The sequence below is a fragment of the Penicillium pulvis genome (genome assembly GCF_028828015.1).
Source record: "Penicillium pulvis strain IBT 33274 chromosome Unknown contig_1_segment0_segment0, whole genome shotgun sequence".
Taxonomy (NCBI): Eukaryota; Fungi; Ascomycota; class Eurotiomycetes; order Eurotiales; family Aspergillaceae; genus Penicillium; species Penicillium pulvis.
This window is the reverse complement of record NW_026643074.1, coordinates 621501-641026: the sequence shown is the minus strand read 5'-3', so window position 1 is coordinate 641026 and position 19526 is coordinate 621501. Positions and strand designations below refer to the sequence as shown.

The 19526-nt window shown below is 48.3% G+C and overlaps 8 protein-coding genes across 8 annotated transcripts; 5 read left to right on the top strand and 3 right to left on the bottom strand.

The window, feature by feature from the left end:
• Nucleotides 1-429: 429 nt before the first annotated feature.
• Nucleotides 430-1112, top strand: N7503_003210 (Zn(II)2Cys6 transcription factor domain-containing protein; the record flags this gene model as incomplete). The annotated part of the gene is made up of 2 exons (XM_057062757.1): nucleotides 430-675; nucleotides 747-1112. The coding sequence occupies 2 exons, from the start codon at nucleotides 430-432 to the stop codon at nucleotides 1110-1112; spliced, it is 612 nt and encodes a 203-aa protein (XP_056923672.1).
• A 260-nt stretch (nucleotides 1113-1372) lies between these two features.
• Nucleotides 1373-3982, bottom strand: slx4 (the record flags this gene model as incomplete). The annotated part of the gene is made up of 2 exons (XM_057062756.1): nucleotides 1373-3103; nucleotides 3164-3982. 2 exons carry the CDS (start codon nucleotides 3980-3982, stop codon nucleotides 1373-1375), a joined length of 2550 nt encoding a protein of 849 aa, XP_056923671.1.
• An 859-nt stretch (nucleotides 3983-4841) lies between these two features.
• On the bottom strand, nucleotides 4842-5594 carry N7503_003208 (EKC/KEOPS complex subunit CGI121/TPRKB). Its single transcript, XM_057062755.1, has 3 exons — nucleotides 5412-5594; nucleotides 5226-5348; nucleotides 4842-5166 (listed from the first exon to the last, which is right to left on the bottom strand). Exons 1-3 carry the CDS (start codon nucleotides 5571-5573, stop codon nucleotides 4855-4857), a joined length of 597 nt encoding a protein of 198 aa, XP_056923670.1. The 5' UTR covers nucleotides 5574-5594; the 3' UTR covers nucleotides 4842-4854.
• A 206-nt stretch (nucleotides 5595-5800) lies between these two features.
• On the top strand, nucleotides 5801-6882 carry N7503_003207 (Bax Inhibitor family protein; the record flags this gene model as incomplete). The annotated part of the gene is made up of 2 exons (XM_057062754.1): nucleotides 5801-6327; nucleotides 6399-6882. 2 exons carry the CDS (start codon nucleotides 5801-5803, stop codon nucleotides 6880-6882), a joined length of 1011 nt encoding a protein of 336 aa, XP_056923669.1.
• A 441-nt stretch (nucleotides 6883-7323) lies between these two features.
• On the bottom strand, nucleotides 7324-8082 carry N7503_003206 (uncharacterized protein; the record flags this gene model as incomplete). Its single annotated transcript, XM_057062753.1, has 1 exon — nucleotides 7324-8082. One exon carries the CDS (start codon nucleotides 8080-8082, stop codon nucleotides 7324-7326), a length of 759 nt encoding a protein of 252 aa, XP_056923668.1.
• A 709-nt stretch (nucleotides 8083-8791) lies between these two features.
• N7503_003205 (RBM8 family RNA-binding protein) lies at nucleotides 8792-9412 on the top strand (the record flags this gene model as incomplete). The annotated part of the gene is made up of 2 exons (XM_057062752.1): nucleotides 8792-9055; nucleotides 9173-9412. The coding sequence occupies 2 exons, from the start codon at nucleotides 8792-8794 to the stop codon at nucleotides 9410-9412; spliced, it is 504 nt and encodes a 167-aa protein (XP_056923667.1).
• Nucleotides 9413-10544: 1132 nt separating this feature from the next.
• N7503_003204 (putative glycosyl hydrolase) lies at nucleotides 10545-12299 on the top strand (the record flags this gene model as incomplete). The annotated part of the gene is made up of 1 exon (XM_057062751.1): nucleotides 10545-12299. One exon carries the CDS (start codon nucleotides 10545-10547, stop codon nucleotides 12297-12299), a length of 1755 nt encoding a protein of 584 aa, XP_056923666.1.
• Nucleotides 12300-16676: 4377 nt separating this feature from the next.
• Nucleotides 16677-17282, top strand: N7503_003203 (short coiled-coil protein; the record flags this gene model as incomplete). The annotated part of the gene is made up of 2 exons (XM_057062750.1): nucleotides 16677-16996; nucleotides 17099-17282. The coding sequence occupies 2 exons, from the start codon at nucleotides 16677-16679 to the stop codon at nucleotides 17280-17282; spliced, it is 504 nt and encodes a 167-aa protein (XP_056923665.1).
• Nucleotides 17283-19526: the final 2244 nt, after the last annotated feature.

The window sequence follows — 19526 nt, the reverse complement described above, 5'->3', positions numbered from 1 at the left end:
CCTATTCTCCATGGCTGTAATTTCCTGGGCAATAAATAATCCCGACCTCAGAACTGTATACTGTGGAAGATTCCTGAAGTTCTCTCAAAGACAGCGAGTCAATTGATACCCCAGGCACTCCTCTCTGAATCGTTCCCATCATCCAAGCGTAGCTCTCGCTTCAATCATCACATCCCAGACCCTCCTTATTTAACAGCAACCTCAATCACTTCCACTCCTTCCCTGATCAACACCCACCAGTTACATACAAAAACCAAACCTGAATCTCAACAAAAAAAAGGTCACTCCAATACCCTCAGGGACTATGCTAAACATCACAGGTTGTCTCCCGAATATCAACTATCGTCGAGACCCATCAACTCCTCCCAAGACTGACCCGTTCTCGACTAACCCTTGAGTCTTAATATAGACTACCAAACATCCATCAAAATGCCCGATGACATCGAGTCAAACATTTACCGTCTCAGGGAAGCGGAATACCCTTCAACCACCGAGCAAACCTCGGAACCTCCCACGGCCACTGCCACTGTCAAAGCAAAGAAAGTTCCCGCGCAACCGAAACCCCGTCGCAGCAAAAAAGATCCCGAGCCAGAATATTCTGAGCTGGTTAGGAATGACCACAGAAAGAAGAAGGAGACCTCGGAACGATCTCGCCAAGCCTGTGATAGGTGCAGGGTAAATATAGCCCTATCGTATTCATCATCTTGAAGAATTCACTGATGACATTCACTTCCAACCACATTTAGATAAGGAAAATGCGCTGCCTTGTTGGATCAGATACCGCTCCATGTTTCCACTGTCTTCAAGATCACAAAGAATGTTTTGTCACTGACCGCGGTACCAACCAAACCTTCAAACGCGGTGAGCCCGGAAGGATGAAGCGTAAGATTACTGAGCTGGAGGAGGAAGTTACTGGGCTACAGGAGAAAATTCGCAAGCTGGAAGATCAGGTTACTGGTTTCGAGGCAGCGTTTGAGATCTCCATTGCGAATGAAACCCATCTTATGGCAAAGGTTGTCCACTTGGAGGAGAAGAATGTTGCGCTTCTGAGTGGGAATTTCGGGTGGAGAGATGATATGAGAGTCCTCAGTCCCATTTGGGTAAGGGATTAGGCCCCTATTTTTTTCCATTCATGTGGCTAACTTGAGTCGAAGGGCGAGGAGCCTTTCTAAACCATGGAAGGTGATTTGCGTTTGCGTTTTTGACGTCTTCGGGTTGCTGCTTTTCTAAGATGCAGACTTTGTCATGAAGCCGAGGGACATGTATTGAATTGGAAACTTCGCTTTATCATGCTTGCTTAAGTCCTCTATGTGCTATGGGTATCTTGGAGTTAGGTTGGTGATTTGATGTATGATAAATCTATGCAGCAGCATCACCAACTTGCATTTTGCTTCCAACAACAACATATCCCTTTACTCTCACACCACTTCCTCACATCCCAGGAGCTGACCTCTCGATCTTCTTCAACAAGACCGAGGCCTTCGACATTCAACCAGGTCGTAAGATCCTCTAATATAATGGGGTCGAACATGAGCATCTTCTCGTGCCATGTTGGACAACTTCGACTGCCGGTTGAAGAGGAATGCGGCGAGAGAGATGCCTGTAAGCGCACGGCTTTGGTGATTTGAGCAGAAATATCTGGCAAGCTGTTTCGCGCAGATGAGACTGCTGTGTTGGACTTGAGTTTGGAGACAGATGATGTTGTTGCTTTAGAACGTGAGGGTTTGGTCGTCGTTTTACGTTTCGTTGGGGATTGGGGCGCTTCCTTGGTCACAATGTCCAAAGTATGCTCTTGAGGTGGGTTTGCTGGTGGTATCTCTGTGTGTCGCTGCTGAACTCGGATGGGAGATAGAAATAACTCTTCTTCGGAGTCTTGAATTTCATCCACATCTATATATGAAGACCGGGGAGTATCGGTGCCTGCTGCTTTTTGCGGTGTCTTCTTTGGGCTTGCCAAAGCACGAGACTTTGCTTGTGCAGGTTTGTCGATTGGCGCTGATTTCGCGGAAGCGAGGAGCTTAGATTTCGCCTTTGGTTTTGGTTTTGGTTGGGCGCTTTGCACAGTCGTTTGTAAAGGAGCAGTTTGAGCTTGTGATGAGGCTTCGGTAGATTTACTCGAAATACCATGCTTAGATTCCCAGCATTTTTGAAGCAGATCAATCATCTTCTTGCGACCCTTTATTGACTTGAACCCAAACACGGCAACCTGCTTCGAAAGCTCGGCATCCGTGAAGCCGGGGTAATGCGGCATAGAAAGTGGTTGTATATCAGCTTGTTGACTGGTTTTCACTACTTTGAGGTTTTGTGCAGCTGGGAGGGAAACGTTTGTAACAGGCACCGTTGTAGCGGCCGCTCTTGCAACGGGTACCTCTGCTACGGGCACTTCCGTAACAGGAAGTTGTTTGGTATCGACAACAGGCTCGAAGATTTTCTGCTGCAAGGTTGTCATGCTTTTTGATGGAGCACGTCTTCCATAGTCAAGGTCAAACCAATCATCATCCTCAAAAGCTGTGGATAGACTAGTAGACTTGCTCTGCTTTTCTTTGGATGCCTGGGAAACATCGGTCGGATCGGCCGAGTCTAATTCAGCTGCTCGAACGAGAGACCCATTTATATCGCGAGCCGCAACTCCCCAGAGATTCTTGGTGCCCATCAGGCGAGTTCCCGAGCGTATGGGTGTCTGGCGTCCCGAGCTCCAGCCACTTGCCGGTGAAGCGAGACTTTCAGATTCGCGAATCGCTCGCTGAATATCTCTCAACGTCTGTGGTGACTCTTCCCTTTCAAGCTGGCTGCATGTTCCAAATATCAGATCCTGCGCATCCAACGCCTTTACAGCAGCTTCAGGCGAAAGAACCGTAAAAGCGGGCTCTTCGTTCGTTGATTTTGTTTTCCGTCGAGATTTCGCTTTGCTAATATCTGGGACGACATCATCCATCAAATCATCATCTGGCGTCTCATTTACGGTATATTGGGCGGTCATCCGGGCTGTCAAAGTCGTAAATCGTTTCTGGGTTCTGGGTTTCTTTTTGGATTTTGCGCCAGAGGATGAATCACTTTGGTCTGCTTTGCTGGAAGTCAACGCTTGAAGTCCTGGGTCCACCAGCTAAACAGGCTCAATTAGAATCATTATGAGATATGCAGATATCAAACTTCTGACACATACCTCGATTCGCCTACGTTTTGTAGGTCCTCCACCATCTATATTCAAAGGTATATCGCGGGTATCTGAATCGAGTCCAGAATAATTGTAATCACACAGTAATTTCCCAAATCGGCCTGCTTCGCGACTCTCGGTTTCCTCATCCATCGTGGTGACATCCTTCGGGCCGGATTCCCTTGGAGGAGTCCAGTCACGTCGCCTAGCCATTGCCTCCTCCAATTGCAAATGCTCGTTTCCTTCCAGAGAAATGGTTTGTCCAATATCGATATCCCCGACTGCTGGTGTTTGTTGGGAGACTGATTCCTTGCTGGCTTTGCTCGCCTTCTTTGCCTGCGGTTCACTGCTCGCCTTGGTAACCTTGCCGGTCAGTTTCATGTTCCCTGTTTCCTTGGCCTTTTTGCTTGTCCGCGCGCCAGCTTTTTTCGAAGGTGCCGCCTTCTTCGCCGTATTATCCCTTGAATCCAAAGCTCCCGTCTCGAGGTCTCCTAGTGCAGCCGACTTTGGCTCCTGCTCTTTCGTAGTCTTCTTCGCCCTTTGTCTCGGTTTGGCGGGGGCTTTGGTAGCGTCCGGATCTGTTGTATCGGATTTTTTCGCCGGCTGACGCTTTTTCCTGGCTGGTTTGTCGGCCACACTGGCATCTGCGAAGAATCGGGATCGCGAAGGCGGGCGGAAGACATCTGCGAGTGACGGTACTGACAGTGGCGTTTGATCCAGTGGCGATGTCTCCAAAAGCCTGTCGGCATCGTTCAAAGTACATTTAGGGGTACGCGTAGGAGGGTCCGGGGATGAGGACAAAACAATGGCATCTGCGGCGGTTGCCATTGTTATGCCCAGTTGATCACGCGTTTCAAGGCGAGATCGGCTGCTAATGAGGTGAGATATCGTTTGAAGCTTCTCCTGCTCCAAGAAACCATTGCTTTCGATGTCACGGTGGATTTCAAAGCTGAGCGGTGGTTGCGGATCAGTTTATGCTCTATTGCGAAAGTGGAGTCAGGCGCGATGGAACGGCGATGACGAAGATCAGCGAGTCTTGGCAAAGTTGTAGGATTTCCGTTCTAGGACGATTGCAGGTTGGTCCGGGCAACGCAAGGTATCTTGATCCTCGGAGAACTATCAATGCTATTTATCTGATCGAATTCAATCTCATATAACGATGGATATTCTTTTGGCCCATATTTTTATCTACGAAGACCTCAATATTAAACCCTCTGGTGCTCGACATTGGAGCATATTCGATGTGTTGTACATGTATGGCTGAAATATATCTTCGCGAAATTCATCATTCATTTCAATTAAAACTGAGCTTACATTTCGACAATAACGATTTGAGTTCAGTAGGCGATGGGCACGAGCTCCTAATTCACTTGAGATTCGCTTTGACTTCCAAAGGTTTGGGATGCGCGACATCTTTTTGGTCGAGTTTTGCTGGGGCAAATCGGAGGAGCATAAGAGTCAAGACCATTAAGAAGTTAATGGTCTATGCTGTGAAGGCAAGGAGCAAGGTGTGGAGTGGGTTCCATCTCTGCCCCTAGTATGATAACCCGTTCTTTTTTTCTTGCTTTGCGTACAAAGGTCATCGTTAGTGCCTTCTCATCATCAACCGTCAAGGCCGGCCTGTCCCCCGAGAGCCTGTTGCGGGTGCCGGTAAGGTTTCTCGGCAAGATATAAATATTCAATATTAACGAAGAAGCCCTTCATGATCCACGTAGAGCAATCGCTCCCACAATTGACAGTTCAAGTCGTCGGTTGGCGTCATCGGGTGTGCCGCTGGCCTGCTTGGCCCCAGGAGTAGGCAAAGCTCCGAGCTTGTACACCTTCTTGATCCTGGCAAGATCCGAGATCTCTGAAAGGATCTGGTCATCAAAGGTTACGGAAGTTCCTTTGATGGAAGCTTCCAGGTGTGTGGCAACGGAGTCATGCGTTATCTCCGGGGACACGGGGACTTTCACCACGAGCAGGTCCTTGGTGGTGTCGGCAATGCCGAATCTGCGGAATGAGTCAGCAATCTGGATGAGTTAGCTCTTATTCTATGCAGATGTATTGCAGCGCCTGGAATACTGCTCACATTGTTGGCCGCAAGGAAGGAGAAGACAATCTCCGAGTGTACATTGCGGGACTTGAGGCGGTTGTTCAGATAGTCATTGACAGCTCGGAAAATTGCTGTGATAGCATGTGTTCGTGATAGAACCTGTAGAAGACTATGAGTCCTTCAATTTCGAATTTTTTTCATTCTATATGCATTTTTACACACCATGCTTGCATCAATCAAGGCATATTCATATTCAGTGTTGCCGGCAAGCAGCTGCTGGCGCAAGAACTCTGCATTCTCCACATTGCGGTAAAGTGCCACAAAAACCGGGAGCTCAGCAGGCAAATGGGGGAGATTGATTGTTTCTAGCGGCGCCATCGTCATAATTTTAGACAAGCAGAAGCATATCCTATTGCGCTTAGCGGGGCAGATTATGAGATTGAGAGCTCATCCCACCTGGCACGTGATGATTCTGGAAGTTTCGGACTTAAGAGTTACCGGTTTCCGGAACGTGAGTAATCACTCGTGAGTAATCAGACTGATATCACCTGCCGGGTATATCTGGAGATCTTCCCCCCAAACTGTTCCCACTCATCCTCGACATCATCGTCATGGCGTTCTTTCTTCGGCGCCCGTTCGCCGTTTCATCGGCACTTCGCCAAGCTCCCAAGCTTTCCAACACTGCTCGCTTCATTCACAATTCTCCATTAAAGCCTACCCAGGCAACCAAGCCTCAGCCCGGTGCTTCCTCGGTCTTCAACAAGTCCCGCCAGACCTTCCAAAATGCCTTCCGCCGCACCTACATGCAGCAGACCTTTAACACCCAGAGTGGTAGCATGGGTCAGAAGCTGATGTATGGCGCCGCCATCGTCGGTGGTACCGTCGTCGCTACCAACTTTATCTTCAACCGTGAAACCCGTGAGGATGGCGGTATGCCCGATTACGAACGAAGCTTCTTGAACGAAACTTTTATGCACACTGGTCTTGGTCTTGGAATTATCGCTATTGCTGCCCGCGCTCTGCACACTACTGGTTGGTCCTACCGTCTCATGGCCATGAACCCATGGGCTGTCCTTGGTGTTGGTCTGGTTGGCAGCATTGGTTCGATGTACGGCACTTTCTACACCTCTCCGGATAAGTAAGTATTGAATTCCGCTTCACCCGAGCGCATAATATCTACCTCAAGTTTTCGCACTAATTCCTTCATAGCTACGTCATGAAGTACGGCTGCTGGACCCTGTTCAACCTTACACAGGCTGCACTCCTCTCCCCGCTGATGTTCTACAACCCTGCTCTGCTCGCTCGTGCTGGTATCTACACCGTTGGCCTGATGGGCTCAATTGCTTTTGTCGGTGCGACTGCCAAGCAGGAGAAGTACCTCTACCTAGGTGGCCCACTCCTTGCTGGTGTGGTCCTCGTTGCTATCTCTGGACTCGCTCCCATGGTTCTGCCCGCCACTGCTGCCCGCAGTCTGATGTGGTCTGAGCGCATCTGGCTGTACGGTGGACTGGCTGTCTTCGGTGGCTTCACCCTCTACGATGTGCAGAAGGTCCTGCACCACGCTCGCCTGGCTCAGCGTGGTCTCATCAAGCGTGATGTTGTCAACGAGAGTGTCAGCCTCGAGCTGGACTTCATTAACATCTTTGTCCGTATGGTCCAGATCCTGGGCATGCGCAACAACAACCGGAAATAAGCAATTCCCCTGGCGCTACAATCGGTTTTCCTTCTAGTTAATTCCCTCAACATTTTGTACTTTTAACGACCTGCGCTGCTTTCCATTGTTCACACTTTCCTACTACCCATTACAACGGGAGAATTTCTTTTTGACAAACCAAATGGGGATACATCTCCACTCTACAGCTTTTTTCTAAAAGATTCACAAAAAAAAAACATATAGAATAGCAATCCAAAGATTTGATCTTCCTTTTTGGAATATGGTCCTTTCAGATTCAATTCTTGTCGCAGCTTCAAGTACGTAGCTTCATATCAATCAATCAGGCCAAAGACAGCCACTGTGTACCATAGTAATGCACTGAAAATAAACAAGACGCCGAGTATTACTTAAAAATATCAATCTCAAAACACTTACTTCGAGTCCAACCTATCAGTCTTCGGCATGCAACATCAACGCTCATCAGAGGCCCCTGAACCCCAAATCACCCGAATTCAAAGCATGATAAATAGTATGCCGGTCCACAGCCCCGGCGAGATCTGCAAACCCTCGAGCCTTAAGAGTTATATCTGACCCCATGTACTCCGACAACTCTGCCATTTTCATAACTGTATCAGCCTTAGTAACGCGGGGTCTCTTCGCTTTGGCCTCCACATCTGCGTACAAATACACATGCTGCGACCCCATTCGATCTTCAACTTGCGCCCAATCAAAACCCGCAAGTTCACAACTAGTAGTTCGGGTTCTGAGATGGTGCCATATAACCGGATTGATCTTGCGGTAAGTGAGTAGAATCATGGCGACAGACTTCCAACCTTCAATACGGTCATTGGGAAAATGCAGCTGTAAGATTTGCTCGCCGTCGCAATTCATGAGATATTGGTAGAGTGGGCCTTCGTTGCCATTTGTGTCTGTTTCCCACCCGTACCATTGGTGGCAGGTTCTTAGCTTTGCGCTGGTGCGTCCCCAGATATGCTTGGTGATAGAGCTGGAGCTTGTTTTCATCTTAGTGTTGGGCGGATTGATCATGTATGTGAATAGTAAGGAGTTTCCTGCGAGGCCTTCCAGGTTGACGAATGTGCTGTTTCTCTGGTTGAACTGCACCAAACTTTCATGTTGAATGTCGGGCCAGACTTCTGGGTCGCGGACTTTTTGCTTGATGAACATCGTTCCAGAGAGTATGTCAAACGAGGCGTCGAGCTCAGAGCAGGTCGTTGCCATGTCGTATGTCTCCCCTGATTTGGTGTCTCGAATATGCAACTCGAGAGGTTTCTGGATTGGCTCTTGTGCCTCGTTGCAGCCACATGAAGGCCGGGCACTAATGCGAGGCACCGAATGTCGGTTTGTCTGCAGATTTCTGGGGGAAAAGATGTGGTGCTCACCAACGTAAGACCATCGTGATCCAGTGGTCTATCTTGTTCCTTGGATCAGATCTATGAAGACTGCTTTTCGTAGAGATCAGAACAAAGAGCTAGCTCAATGACTGTGATGTGAAAATCGCACCTTGAAGATTAACGAGTAGGGGGGAACTTAGATGATGAAACATGAGCTTAATTACTCAGTCTCTTCACGACTTCTCTCACTTGATCCTGTACCAGTATTCTTGGTCGTTCATGTTGCGGCTACGTGATCTTGCGTTGAGGCGTTTTCAGCACACCACGCTTCTACATAAATTCTAATATTCACATCTACCCAGCATTAAATTTTCAATAGCTTGCAGGTACACAGATAAATATACTGCATTGTTGTGTGCAATTGGTGGAAGTAGGAGATAGTTGGTATAGATAGCCCTAGAGAAATGCGGGAGACGCTAAACCCAAAAAGGAGTGCAACTCAGCCAGAGCTTTTCCCCTTCCGCATTCACATCATCTTGAACCACCAGCGCCCTACCCTTCCCCCCCTCTCCTCTCCTCACCCCAATTCTCTCACGATGTCGAACGAAATGGAAGTGGACCCCCCTGTCGCCCAGGAGGAGGTGCCCGAGCAGCAGGAGCAGGAGCAGGAGCAGAACCGTGGCTTCGAGCCTCACACACAGTCCGGCGCCGTGGCCGTGCGCAGTATTGAGGGATGGATTGTCATTGTGTCCAACATCCACGAGGAAGCTTCAGAAGAAGACATCACCGAACTTTTCGCAGAGCATGGCGAGATCAAGAACTTCAACTTGAACCTTGACCGACGGACAGGTTATGTCAAGGTACGTACTTAGATCCTATCTGAAGCCGCCGCTGTGATGATCAGATTCCCTGGCTTTCATAGGTCGAATAATTGTAGCAGTGCTCAAGGAACCTGTTAGCTGACCAACGCACACTAGGGATACGCATTGATTGAATATTCGACCCTCCCTGAAGCCACCGAGGCCATCAAGAACCTGAACAATACCAAGCTCCTGGATCAGACCATTCAAGTCGACTACGCATTTGTCCGCCCACCCCCAGGCGGCAAAGGAGGAGCCAAGGGACAAGGCAAGGGAGCTCGTGGCGCCGCCCGTGGTCGTAGCCGCAGCCCCAGCCCGATCCGCCGAAGTCGCAGCCCGGACGCTGACATCAACTAAGCCTTTGATGTGATGAAAGATGATTTATTCACTGGGATGCAACTGCTTGCTCCCTTTCTATTGATACCTGGATTACCCTTTTTCGTCGTTTTTCTCTCCAGCGCTTCTTTCTCGCCTTTTGACCCCGCATACCCCCCACGACGCTCTTGATGGATGATGAACAATCGGTGTCCTTACTTCGCCGGCCTACTCTCTCTCCTTGGATGCTCTGGTACATTCTTATGGTATATGTTGTGAGGAGACCGAGCACACCCGTGGAGAGGTATGTGTCGGCGCCTCATTGAATTGCCTCGGAAGGTATGACGATTTTGTCTCGGGCTAGTTGAATTTCCCATGCTGACTTGGGCTCAGAGGTAAAAGACTGCCAATAAATCTTGAAATCGGTCTCGTCCAAGACTATCTTTGCGCATTGTTGTCATCCATTGGAGAATATGTTCCCAGATAGCAATCATCCATAATTGAGATGTAAAGGGCTATGGAGCTCATATGCCGCAAATATTACCCGCAATATACAGAGTCGATTCAGCCAGATTCTAAAACCTTATCTTTCGCTCGCTAAAAGTGCCGCGCTGTCGTCCTGGGTTTAGGACAGCCCTCGGCGTCTCTGATATCGATGATTTCAAGCTTGAATTGATTGGCTTATGATAGATAAGAGGGTGTAAATTTCTGCCAATTCTGCTCGTATACCATGTATTCATGAAGGTTTATGGGTTTCCAATTGTGAGGAGTCAATTCCTACCTACGATGACCTCCCCCAGAAAAGCCCCTAGTCCGAGCGTTGCGGCTCGGCGTCTCTAGCCCATCACAAGACCATGTGGCAAAGTAGCACCAATGCGTGGCTTCTCGTGATGCAGCCCAGTATGCACCTCCGTGCCCTAAGCGTCTCTTCGATTTCAGCGATTCTCTATTTGTTACGTAGCTGTATAGAGCATGCATGCAAAATGCAAGTGGGTCGGGTGACTAAGCCCAGCCATCTTTTGGGGCCAAACCCTTTTCTCCCCATTTCCCCGCATTGGAGACTGACGGGTCCTGGTTGTGGGATGCAGGTGACCTGGTGCCTTTCTTGATATCATTATAGAGGAGGTCGACGTTTGCTTTTGTGGATTATACTACTCCCCGTCTACCTGGCAGGATGACTCTGTGGGCCCCTTCCCAGAACCCTGCCGGGCTACCACGGTTTCTATCTATGACCCTTGTGATATTCCTGCTTTCCCTATGGTCTGTCACCAATGCGCTTGCAACTCAGCCTCAACGGCCCCTCGGAGAGTCCCTGCCTGCAGAGCAAGGTTCGTTTGAGTACTTTGAAGATGTTTTGGTCGAGACCGATCTCGGAGAAATCGATGCGACAAGCGTGAACTCGTGGAGTGGGGAGGCACCTGCCCAGACATTGCAAGATTTGCTTGATGCATTGAACGTCATGCAAGATGAATACTTCTGTTTGTGGCTTGGTACATGGCCTACTAGTATTGACTGGACTGCTACTGTTCTTGGGACGCATGTTGGCGCAGCATTGTCATCCTTTACTTCCTCCTACGGACCGGGCGTTAGCAGTGGAGAGCAATCGCAAAACTTCTCTTTTATCGCGCTTGAGAACACCGTCAATCAATTCTTCAGTCACCTGAATACCTTCTACTTTGGCGAAAATGCATTTGGTCTACGAAACCAGGCCTACGATGACATGCTCTGGGTGGTATTGGACTGGCTGGAGAATATTAAATTCCAAGACCTACATACTGATTGCCACTATGCCCCCTCTAACGCATCAAATGCATCTAACTCTTCTTCTGGCTCGACGTGGTATGGCACTCAATTCCGTGACTCGGCTGCACACCGAGCGCGCATCTTCTACGAGCTGGCCTCGGTAGGATGGGACAAAACCCTTTGCGATGGTGGAATGATCTGGAATCCATCCCTCGTGCCATACAAAAATGCTATCACAAATGAGCTATACATTTCTGCAAGCATTGCAATGTATCTTTACTTCCCCGGCGACCCCATCGACGCCCCATTCATGACCACCAATAAAGACCCAGCCTCTAGCGGGCACAACCCCATATACCTGAAAGCAGCAGTCGACGGGTATAAATGGCTAAAGGAGTCTAAAATGACCGGCCTCTACGGTCTCTACGCCGACGGCTTCCATATCAAAAACTGGCGCAGCTCGTCGGACCCAGGCACACGGAAATGCGATGTACTTAACACGATGGTATTCACTTACAATCAGGGCGTTGTTCTCAGCGGGCTGAGAGGCCTCTGGCTCGCCACCGGCTCACAGAATTACCTCCGCGATGGCCACGAGCTTATTCACAAAGTCCTTCAAGCTACAGGTTGGCCGCACACTTCTTCAACCAAGTGGGCTGGACTCGGGCGTGGTGGTGTCCTCGAAGAGGCGTGCGAATCGCACGCCACCTGCTCGCAGGACGGGCAGACTTTCAAAGGAATATTCTTCCACCATCTAGCGGAATTTTGTCGCCCTCTTCGGCCACAGGAGGAACGGTTCCTGGCGGGTGATACGCGCCGGCCTGTTGAAGATGAGAAATGGGAGCAGGTCTCTAGTCGCCATTTGAACCGATGCCGTTCCTACGGACCATGGATCGAGCATAATGCCCGTGCGGCGCTTATGACTCGAGACGACGATGGCAAGTTTGGTATGTGGTGGGGTTTACCATTTTCGTCTACTATAGCCGACGGTATAGTAGGCAGCAGTACTCTCCCAGAGGGCGCAGTGGACTACCGGAATGGCGAGATAGATGCCGAGGCTTTGACATCAGGTGTACCACGGGACTTCAATGATCGTGGCCGTGGCCGCACGGTTGAGACACAATCTGGCGGTGTTGCCGTGTTACGAGCTTTGTTCCAGTGGCAAACAAGCGATGCCCTCTCATGACTTACCGCGTGACCGCGATGAATATTATTACTCATCATTATGTATCTGTCTATAGGCTGTACAATTTACATTCCCGTACTGGATACTGGAACGGTTATTACTCCGAGCTATACACAGCCCTCCCCAGACTATGACATAGCACCCCTGGATATGTACTCGCACTACGCACCAAGATAGAATAGTAGCTCCACAGCGGCTAAACCGTCCAAATAGGCAACCAGTACTCCGTACGTCGTAGCACTCTAAGCGACAGACATTGTCGCACTCCCTGACTCAACACATGTTTCACTTCAAATGCGGCGCAGCACCAACCCATTCTCCCAAATCCCAGCACAACATGACCTACAATATCCAAGTCCCAATCGATAAGACCATTAACTCCGAAGAACCCCGCCATGTACCTCGTAACTAATTCGCTCGTGCACGGTTCATCAAGCACTAGTCTTCAACCTAACCTGGATCGCCCGGCGGAGCCAAGCTCCCACATTCCGGCGATAGTCGCAGCTCCACAGAAGCTAGCATAGAATAAAAAACAAGTATCCGGATCTAAAAACAGGATTGCAAGATCGAGTGATCTGCGTGTGTGGAACACATGTAGAAGTAATGATCTGGTGTTTTTCTTGTGTTACTGAGCCTCTTCTATTGTAGGGGGTGAACGTTGGTACGGGTGTATAAGGTTGGTCATTAGTCATTGGGTCCGCGCCCTGTATGGTTATTTTCAAGCTTGGTTTAGGTTGTTAGATACGAGTTCATGGTATCTGTGTATGCTTATCTGCTTAGATTTTAAAGTACTATAGAAATTACAATGCATATTGAACTATGGGATAAGCGTACATTAGCTACGACATAGTTGAAGTCACTTGACCCTATGACATAAAAGGGAACTCCTCCTTGCGGCGAGGAGAGAATCTTGAAATGGACATTCCAGCGGACATCGCCGCAATTGTCAGGACTACAGTCGTCCTAGCCTACCGTAAAAGCAAGATAACTACGGAGCACGGAGTAGTACGAATGGGTTTAGCTAAGGGGGTCACGATAACTGGAAAGTAAATTGAATGTGCAGATGGTTCGACCCACTGTCAGGCAGCACAGCCCGGAATCTCGTGACCATCGTCAACACCAGTCAGATATTGCTATATGGACTGGGATTATTGGAGTTGAATCAATTAATTGGACGAGCAATATTAATATGGATTTAATCTACAATAATCTACTCACGAACCGATGTACACCATACTATACCAGAATCTCGTGCTTTGGTTTCAACCGTGTAATCCGTATCTGGCGTATCTTGGGTATCAAAATCCAGCAAGAAAAAGGCAGAAAAAAAAAGAAAAAAAGAAATCATGATTTGCTGATTGGCTCTTCTGCAGGGGGAAATATCCCGCGGCAAAGGGCGAACGTGGCCAGTGAGATGATGCCAAAAATCGTTAGCCACGTCCTAACCCACTCGTACTAACCTAAAGAACGCGCGCCATCCGCAGCTTGGAGGGGGGGAGGAGTGGAGATTAGCGTGCTTAGCCTTACTTGACGCCCCCTCCGTAATTGATGAAACGAGTTCGTACTGGTGGGGTAAGGAAGCGGGATAGAAAAGGTTGCAAGGCGAATCATCAAGCATAGAGGTACATGCAGATCGGCAGGGTTGTTCAGATGTTCCAAGGGATTTGATTATAGTTTATGATTTCTGATTTTTAATTTCGCAGTTTGACAGATGTGTGGGGGGGTAAATTCGGTACCAAACGGAAGCTATCGGTTACAATGTACGTACCTTTTCTATAGGGGTTACGTGGATGGTTTCACGACAAGAATAAGCAGTGTTTTGTGTCTCACTCGCCCCCAGCTTAAGGCGTATAGAGTACGTTGGTGTATTATAGTGGAACCATCGCACAGACACGACAAAAACCAGGCCTGAGCGTTTCTTCCCCCCCCCCCCCCTTCACAGCGGGGATCCAGGAACGATAGTCACTGGTCGAAGGAGGGGTACACTCTATGATAGAAGTACAATCTTTGGGTTCGGAGGATACGTACAGGAAGAAGAAGGTGTGAAAAAAGCACCTTACTGTATGGAGTGCAAAGGAATTTTCCGATCGGTCACACATTCAAATTTGGTGGTCCCACTTCTCAACCTTTGAGGATCAATAATATCAATAATATCAAATTTGGAAATAAATGCATGGCAATGACAAAATTCCAATCCTTCAAGCAGACTACTGTACCAAAATGCTGGGATCATATGTCATTGTCTCGTGCAACGGGGACCGAACTCGTGATGGAGTGGCGCCGGCAGTTATGATTCGAGTATTTCACCTGCAGCCACCGTTCTCCCAATCCAAGCCACTGCCGGGACGGGGACCCATGGCTGCTACTCTCGGGTCCGGTACCTGGGTTCCAAGCCCGATTTGAACAGGCTAAAAGGCGTAAAGAGACCCAAGGAACCTCGTCGAAGCTGTTTTCTGGTTGATACCGTACATTGTAGTTTACTTGGTGACTCTATTATTGCGGGATCGGAGTAAGAAGGTTTGACAGCACAGCAGACAGCCTGTTCCTGCCAAGGCCAACGAAGCAATATGTAGAGGTGGAGAATTAGGATTTTCTCTGGAAACTTCAGGTGGAGAATGATATGACCATCAGGATCGGCAGCGGTGACCCTGCTTGGTTTCACCTCCTTTTAATCGGCTAGCAGGCCATCAAATTAGAGGCAAAAACCACGGGAATGGATCGGCTCCAAGCCTTGACCGGGCACGCATTGGTCCCCGTGACTTATACTTCTACTGTACTCCGTATACTGTACTATACGGGATGCGGATTACAATATCCACTAGACATTGATTGATATCAGAAACCTCGAGCAGAAGGCATTTAGCACCGAAGACTTGTCACAAGACGGTAGTTCAAGTTGATTAAGCTAAGGCTAACCGAGCGGCAGGAAAGTCTTGGCTCTCCCGGGCGTAAGATCGGCTGCTTTTTCTCTCTCAGTAAATTGGATCAGTACTTTGGTACTTAAATCTCAAACTGATATCTCAGATCTGTACATCACATTCCTCGAGGCTTTAGGGGGAGAGATTTCCGTTTGCCACCATACCGGAAGTATAGGAAACCTTGGGAGTTTCCGGGGGTGTGTACGAACCATTTGTATGGCGTCATTGTCCGCTTGTTGAGGCTCGATCGACATTACATAGCGCCCCTGAGAGGCGGATGAAAGATACACCCCATAATATGCATATGAAATTGCATCCGAGGTTTCTTGTTACTATTAGAGAGATTATGAATACCTGAAGATTATTTTAATCGAGTTTTGACGCCGTTTTCGGGGCATTCCAGCGAAGAAGTACTTGGCATCATATAGATGTGTAGAACAGGTACTTTTGACCTGGTCGATTGCGGTAAAGGGGGAATACGTGTTCAGAGTTCGGTAACAATACATTCTGCCCTGTGGAGTGTATCAACGTGAAGTGGAACCGTGCCCTATTCAATCCAGTTATAATTCCCGGACTAACCTTAGTGGACCCCGGAGAGGGAAGCGGTGTACGGTTCGCCTCCTAAGGGTTAAAGGGGGAAGAAAAAAGGGTAATCGGACCTAATCCGTGAGCAAAAATCAGGTTCTTTTTTTCATTCCTTCACCGAAATAAATAAATCCATACATATCAGTATTACCTTCCTTTCTGATATAATATAGCATATGTAGGAACGGTAATTCCTCAATCTGGATAGTGAATTACCATACAGTATTAAGTAACAAAAACGAGAAAAAAAGTGAAAAAAAAAAAGAAGAGGGGGGGGACGATCAGTCGCATCCAACCAAGGGACTTGGCCCTCCACCTACTCAAAAGGTGCTAAGATAGTCCGTACCGTCCACCGCTCTCGTACGACGGAAATCCTATTCATCGTAACGATACCTTCCCGAAGCTCGTCCCTTTTTGCTTTTGCTTTTGCCCTCACCTTCGTTCCCCGACATTTCTTTCACACATCCGACTGTCTCTTCCAAAGCCTTCCCCTACTCTCTCGACACTGATCTATCTAAACCTCGACCAAATCGGAAAACCCCCCCCCCTCGACACGTCTATTCTCGTGGCCTCTCCGATTTTCAACCCCCATCAACCTCAATCCAATACTCCCACCCGACCCCGGTAGCTACCTCAAGCGTAACACAGATTCTTCGTCTGGGGTCCATCGCTAGGGGTAGACCGTGGTCGTTCGAAATCGATAATTCGTTTTTCCGACCCGCGACGAGAAGGAATCGACAAATCGACGACCTTGAAAAAAACCCTCCCCCTTGCCCACCAAAAAAAATATACAAAGAAACAGGAACCGGAACAGCCGCCACGCTGGACTCGCTAAATCCCATATTATTTGCGTCCGTTGCAAACAACCACCCATATGGCCTCTGATACAGAGATGACTGAAGCCTCTCCCGTTGATACTTTGCCGCAACCTAACGACGGTGGCCGCATGCATATGTCATCTTTGTCCTCATCTTCATCTATATCTGACGCCGAGACTGATCGCCGCGGCCGATCTGAACGACCGCGAATGGCGAGCCGTAAACCGAGTGCATCGATACTCGTACCCCGTGATCATCCCGAAATTGAAATCGAAGAGGAAGAATTCCCTCCGGACGACGCCCGTGCCATGAGTCCCCGACGGAATTCCGCTGATCTGGAGCGATTGGGCAAAGAGGCCCGACAGACTCTTCAAGAGTGAGTGGTGTCTCCCCCTTTTGATCCAGATACACCCCTGGTATCCGTGGTTGAAAGGGAATAAGAACAAGTCCCTTTTCGAAATGCTAACAAGCAAAACAGACAAGCCAAAGCCCTCCAATCATCACTACAAGCCCTCGCCGAACGAATCGACGCGGTGAAATCGGATCATGACAAGTTGGAAAAGGACAACAAGATCTTACAGGATTACATTGGCGGCCTCACCCGGAACATGACCAAGGGTGAAATGACACGGAGTACAAAAGCACGCAAAGCTCAGAAATAGCTACTTGTGGGAGGAGTGAGGAAGGGGTCGCAGATTGAGCGTCGTTGCACCCTGTTGACCCAGAGACATCGGGATTTTTATGCACGTTAAAGCAGTCCACGGTGCAATCCTTTGTCACGATTCATCACCGATTGTTTTCGATTCTCTCCGCCATTTACGACTTTCCTCCCATTCCTCCCCGTTTGCACAACGCCAAAGTTCGATCAAGAGCCCCCGAATCACACCCATTGACATGTTTGCCTCCGCGGAGAAACCACATGGGAACAGGGGGCTCCATGGGAAAGATACGAAGGTCTTGTGATACCTTCGGTATGTCCTTTCCCGAGAGGATGGATGCCTTTGCCTACGCTTCTCGCCACTTTTACCACTTTCATCATTTCCAGCCATCCGACCGGTTCGGTGTGGCCACTACATTTACCTTACTCTTCCGTCCCACGCCTTCCGTCACCGTCTCCACTTCTCCTTCGCAACGGGATCGACCGCTAAATCACGAACGATCAGCATCACCCCGGTTTGCTTATTTACCAAGGGAGCCAGGTTAGATTGCCAGTGACATCATCGCATACTTGGGGTTCGTCAAGTGGCCCGCCACCTGGGTCTTGGCAACCTTGATTCATCTAGGATCATCCCAAACGGCTTTTGATGTGACGCCAATCTCATGTGGCTTTCAATTTGTGGGACGATCTCCTCGCCCTGACGATTTCACTGGGCTTCATTTCCCCAACATTTTTTCCGACCTTTTTTTTTTTTTCTTCTTGTTCTTGGCGTTTCATTCTTTTCTTACTGTGACTCCCACGGCGGTTCTTTGCGGACATGTTACCTTGTATTTTTTTCTCTTTCTTATTATCATCGGATGCATAGCACCTCGGGCGTTTCGGGGACTGGGACTAGACTCTTTTTGAATGAACTCTTACCGGAGCCCGCATAGGAAATTGTTTTCGTCATATGCATGGTCATGGCAGGATGGCGTGGAAGGAAAGCATCTTAGGGGGTCATTGTTTTCGGAGCAGTCCATTTGCCTTTGTTTTTCTCGTTCTCTCATCTGATCGTCTTGACGATCACTTGTATATCTCCCTTTTGACATCCTTTTTTTGACCGTGGACTGACCCTACAGAACGAAATGACTCTTTTTTTCTTCCGTTTTATCCTGCATTTTTTTTGTTTTATTTCTTGCGGCTCTACTTGCTTCGCTCTTGTCATACCCAGGAACGTGTGCATGTCTCAAGTCCCCCCTGGTTATTTACTTTATCGTCCATCATACCCCTCTTCTCTCTAGCTTGCATAGCTGGTAGCATGGTGGTTCTATCCATAGCAATGGAAAATGTTCAAAATAAATATCATGACGTAAACACCGTATTTGTATAATGTAGCCAATTTTAGAACACCGTTTCCAAGGTTATAGAGCTCATTGACAGAACTATCGAATTTGTCCCCATAAAAATCACCTGGATAATTTTCATAAGACGCATTACTGGGAAGTGAACTAGTGTATCTGTAATCTCTGTTGATATTCATTACAGATATGGGACTGTTTTGATAGCGTAAACCCAAAGTTGATCCTCCATCCAATCTTGTGTATGATCGACTATACTCAATTTTGAAATCTCAATTATCGGGATTGCCAAATTATTGAAGAACGTACTTTTGTCACGGAGGCTATATCACCCTTTATTATGTTGATCATGGTTTTTTAATCTATACTAGTCTGTATCCATACTAGTCAAAACGGTTTATCTGGTCATGCGGTCATCGCTGATAATTGGCATGGGTCCAATAGGACCCTGCGTTGGTACTCTAGGCATCAGCAAGTCTACCTGTCCGTGTGACTTGTTGCTGCCTGCCATAGTCACTCAGGTTAATAGAGGATCTATGGAGGGATTCTTAGCCTAACTTTATCTAGTTCATTCCGAGCCCCAAGGCGATGACAGGAAGGTAAGCACATTCATGCATCCGTGCAGAGAGCGTATACGCTTTTCGGTAAGTGGGGGGAATAGTAGTCACAAATGACAAGGTATAGGTACTTGATGCCAGGAGACATGGTCAACATTCCATGGACTATATATGTTCAATGATGGAAAGGTTTCAACTCAATCCACGTTCAATTCTACTTACTGAGACACCTTCTTTGAATATGACCAGGGGCATCAGAATAGCGGTTTTCTCAGCTTGTCTCCAGACTACACAACTTGAAAGTTCCTTGACAGGGTACACCAACCCGAGGTTTAAGTAAACCTCATGGGCTAG

Bases quoted from the DNA above. Each gene is read 5' to 3' on its own strand.
- N7503_003208 (XM_057062755.1), bottom strand. From the start codon at position 5,573: ATGACGATGGCGCCGCTAGAAACAATCAATCTCCCCCATTTGCCTGCT. The intron at 5,349-5,411 runs GTGTGTAAAAAT...AGTCTTCTACAG, and splicing joins CCTTGATTGATGCAAGCATG to GTTCTATCACGAACACATGC. The intron at 5,167-5,225 runs GTGAGCAGTATT...TAACTCATCCAG, and splicing joins CCTTCCTTGCGGCCAACAAT to ATTGCTGACTCATTCCGCAG.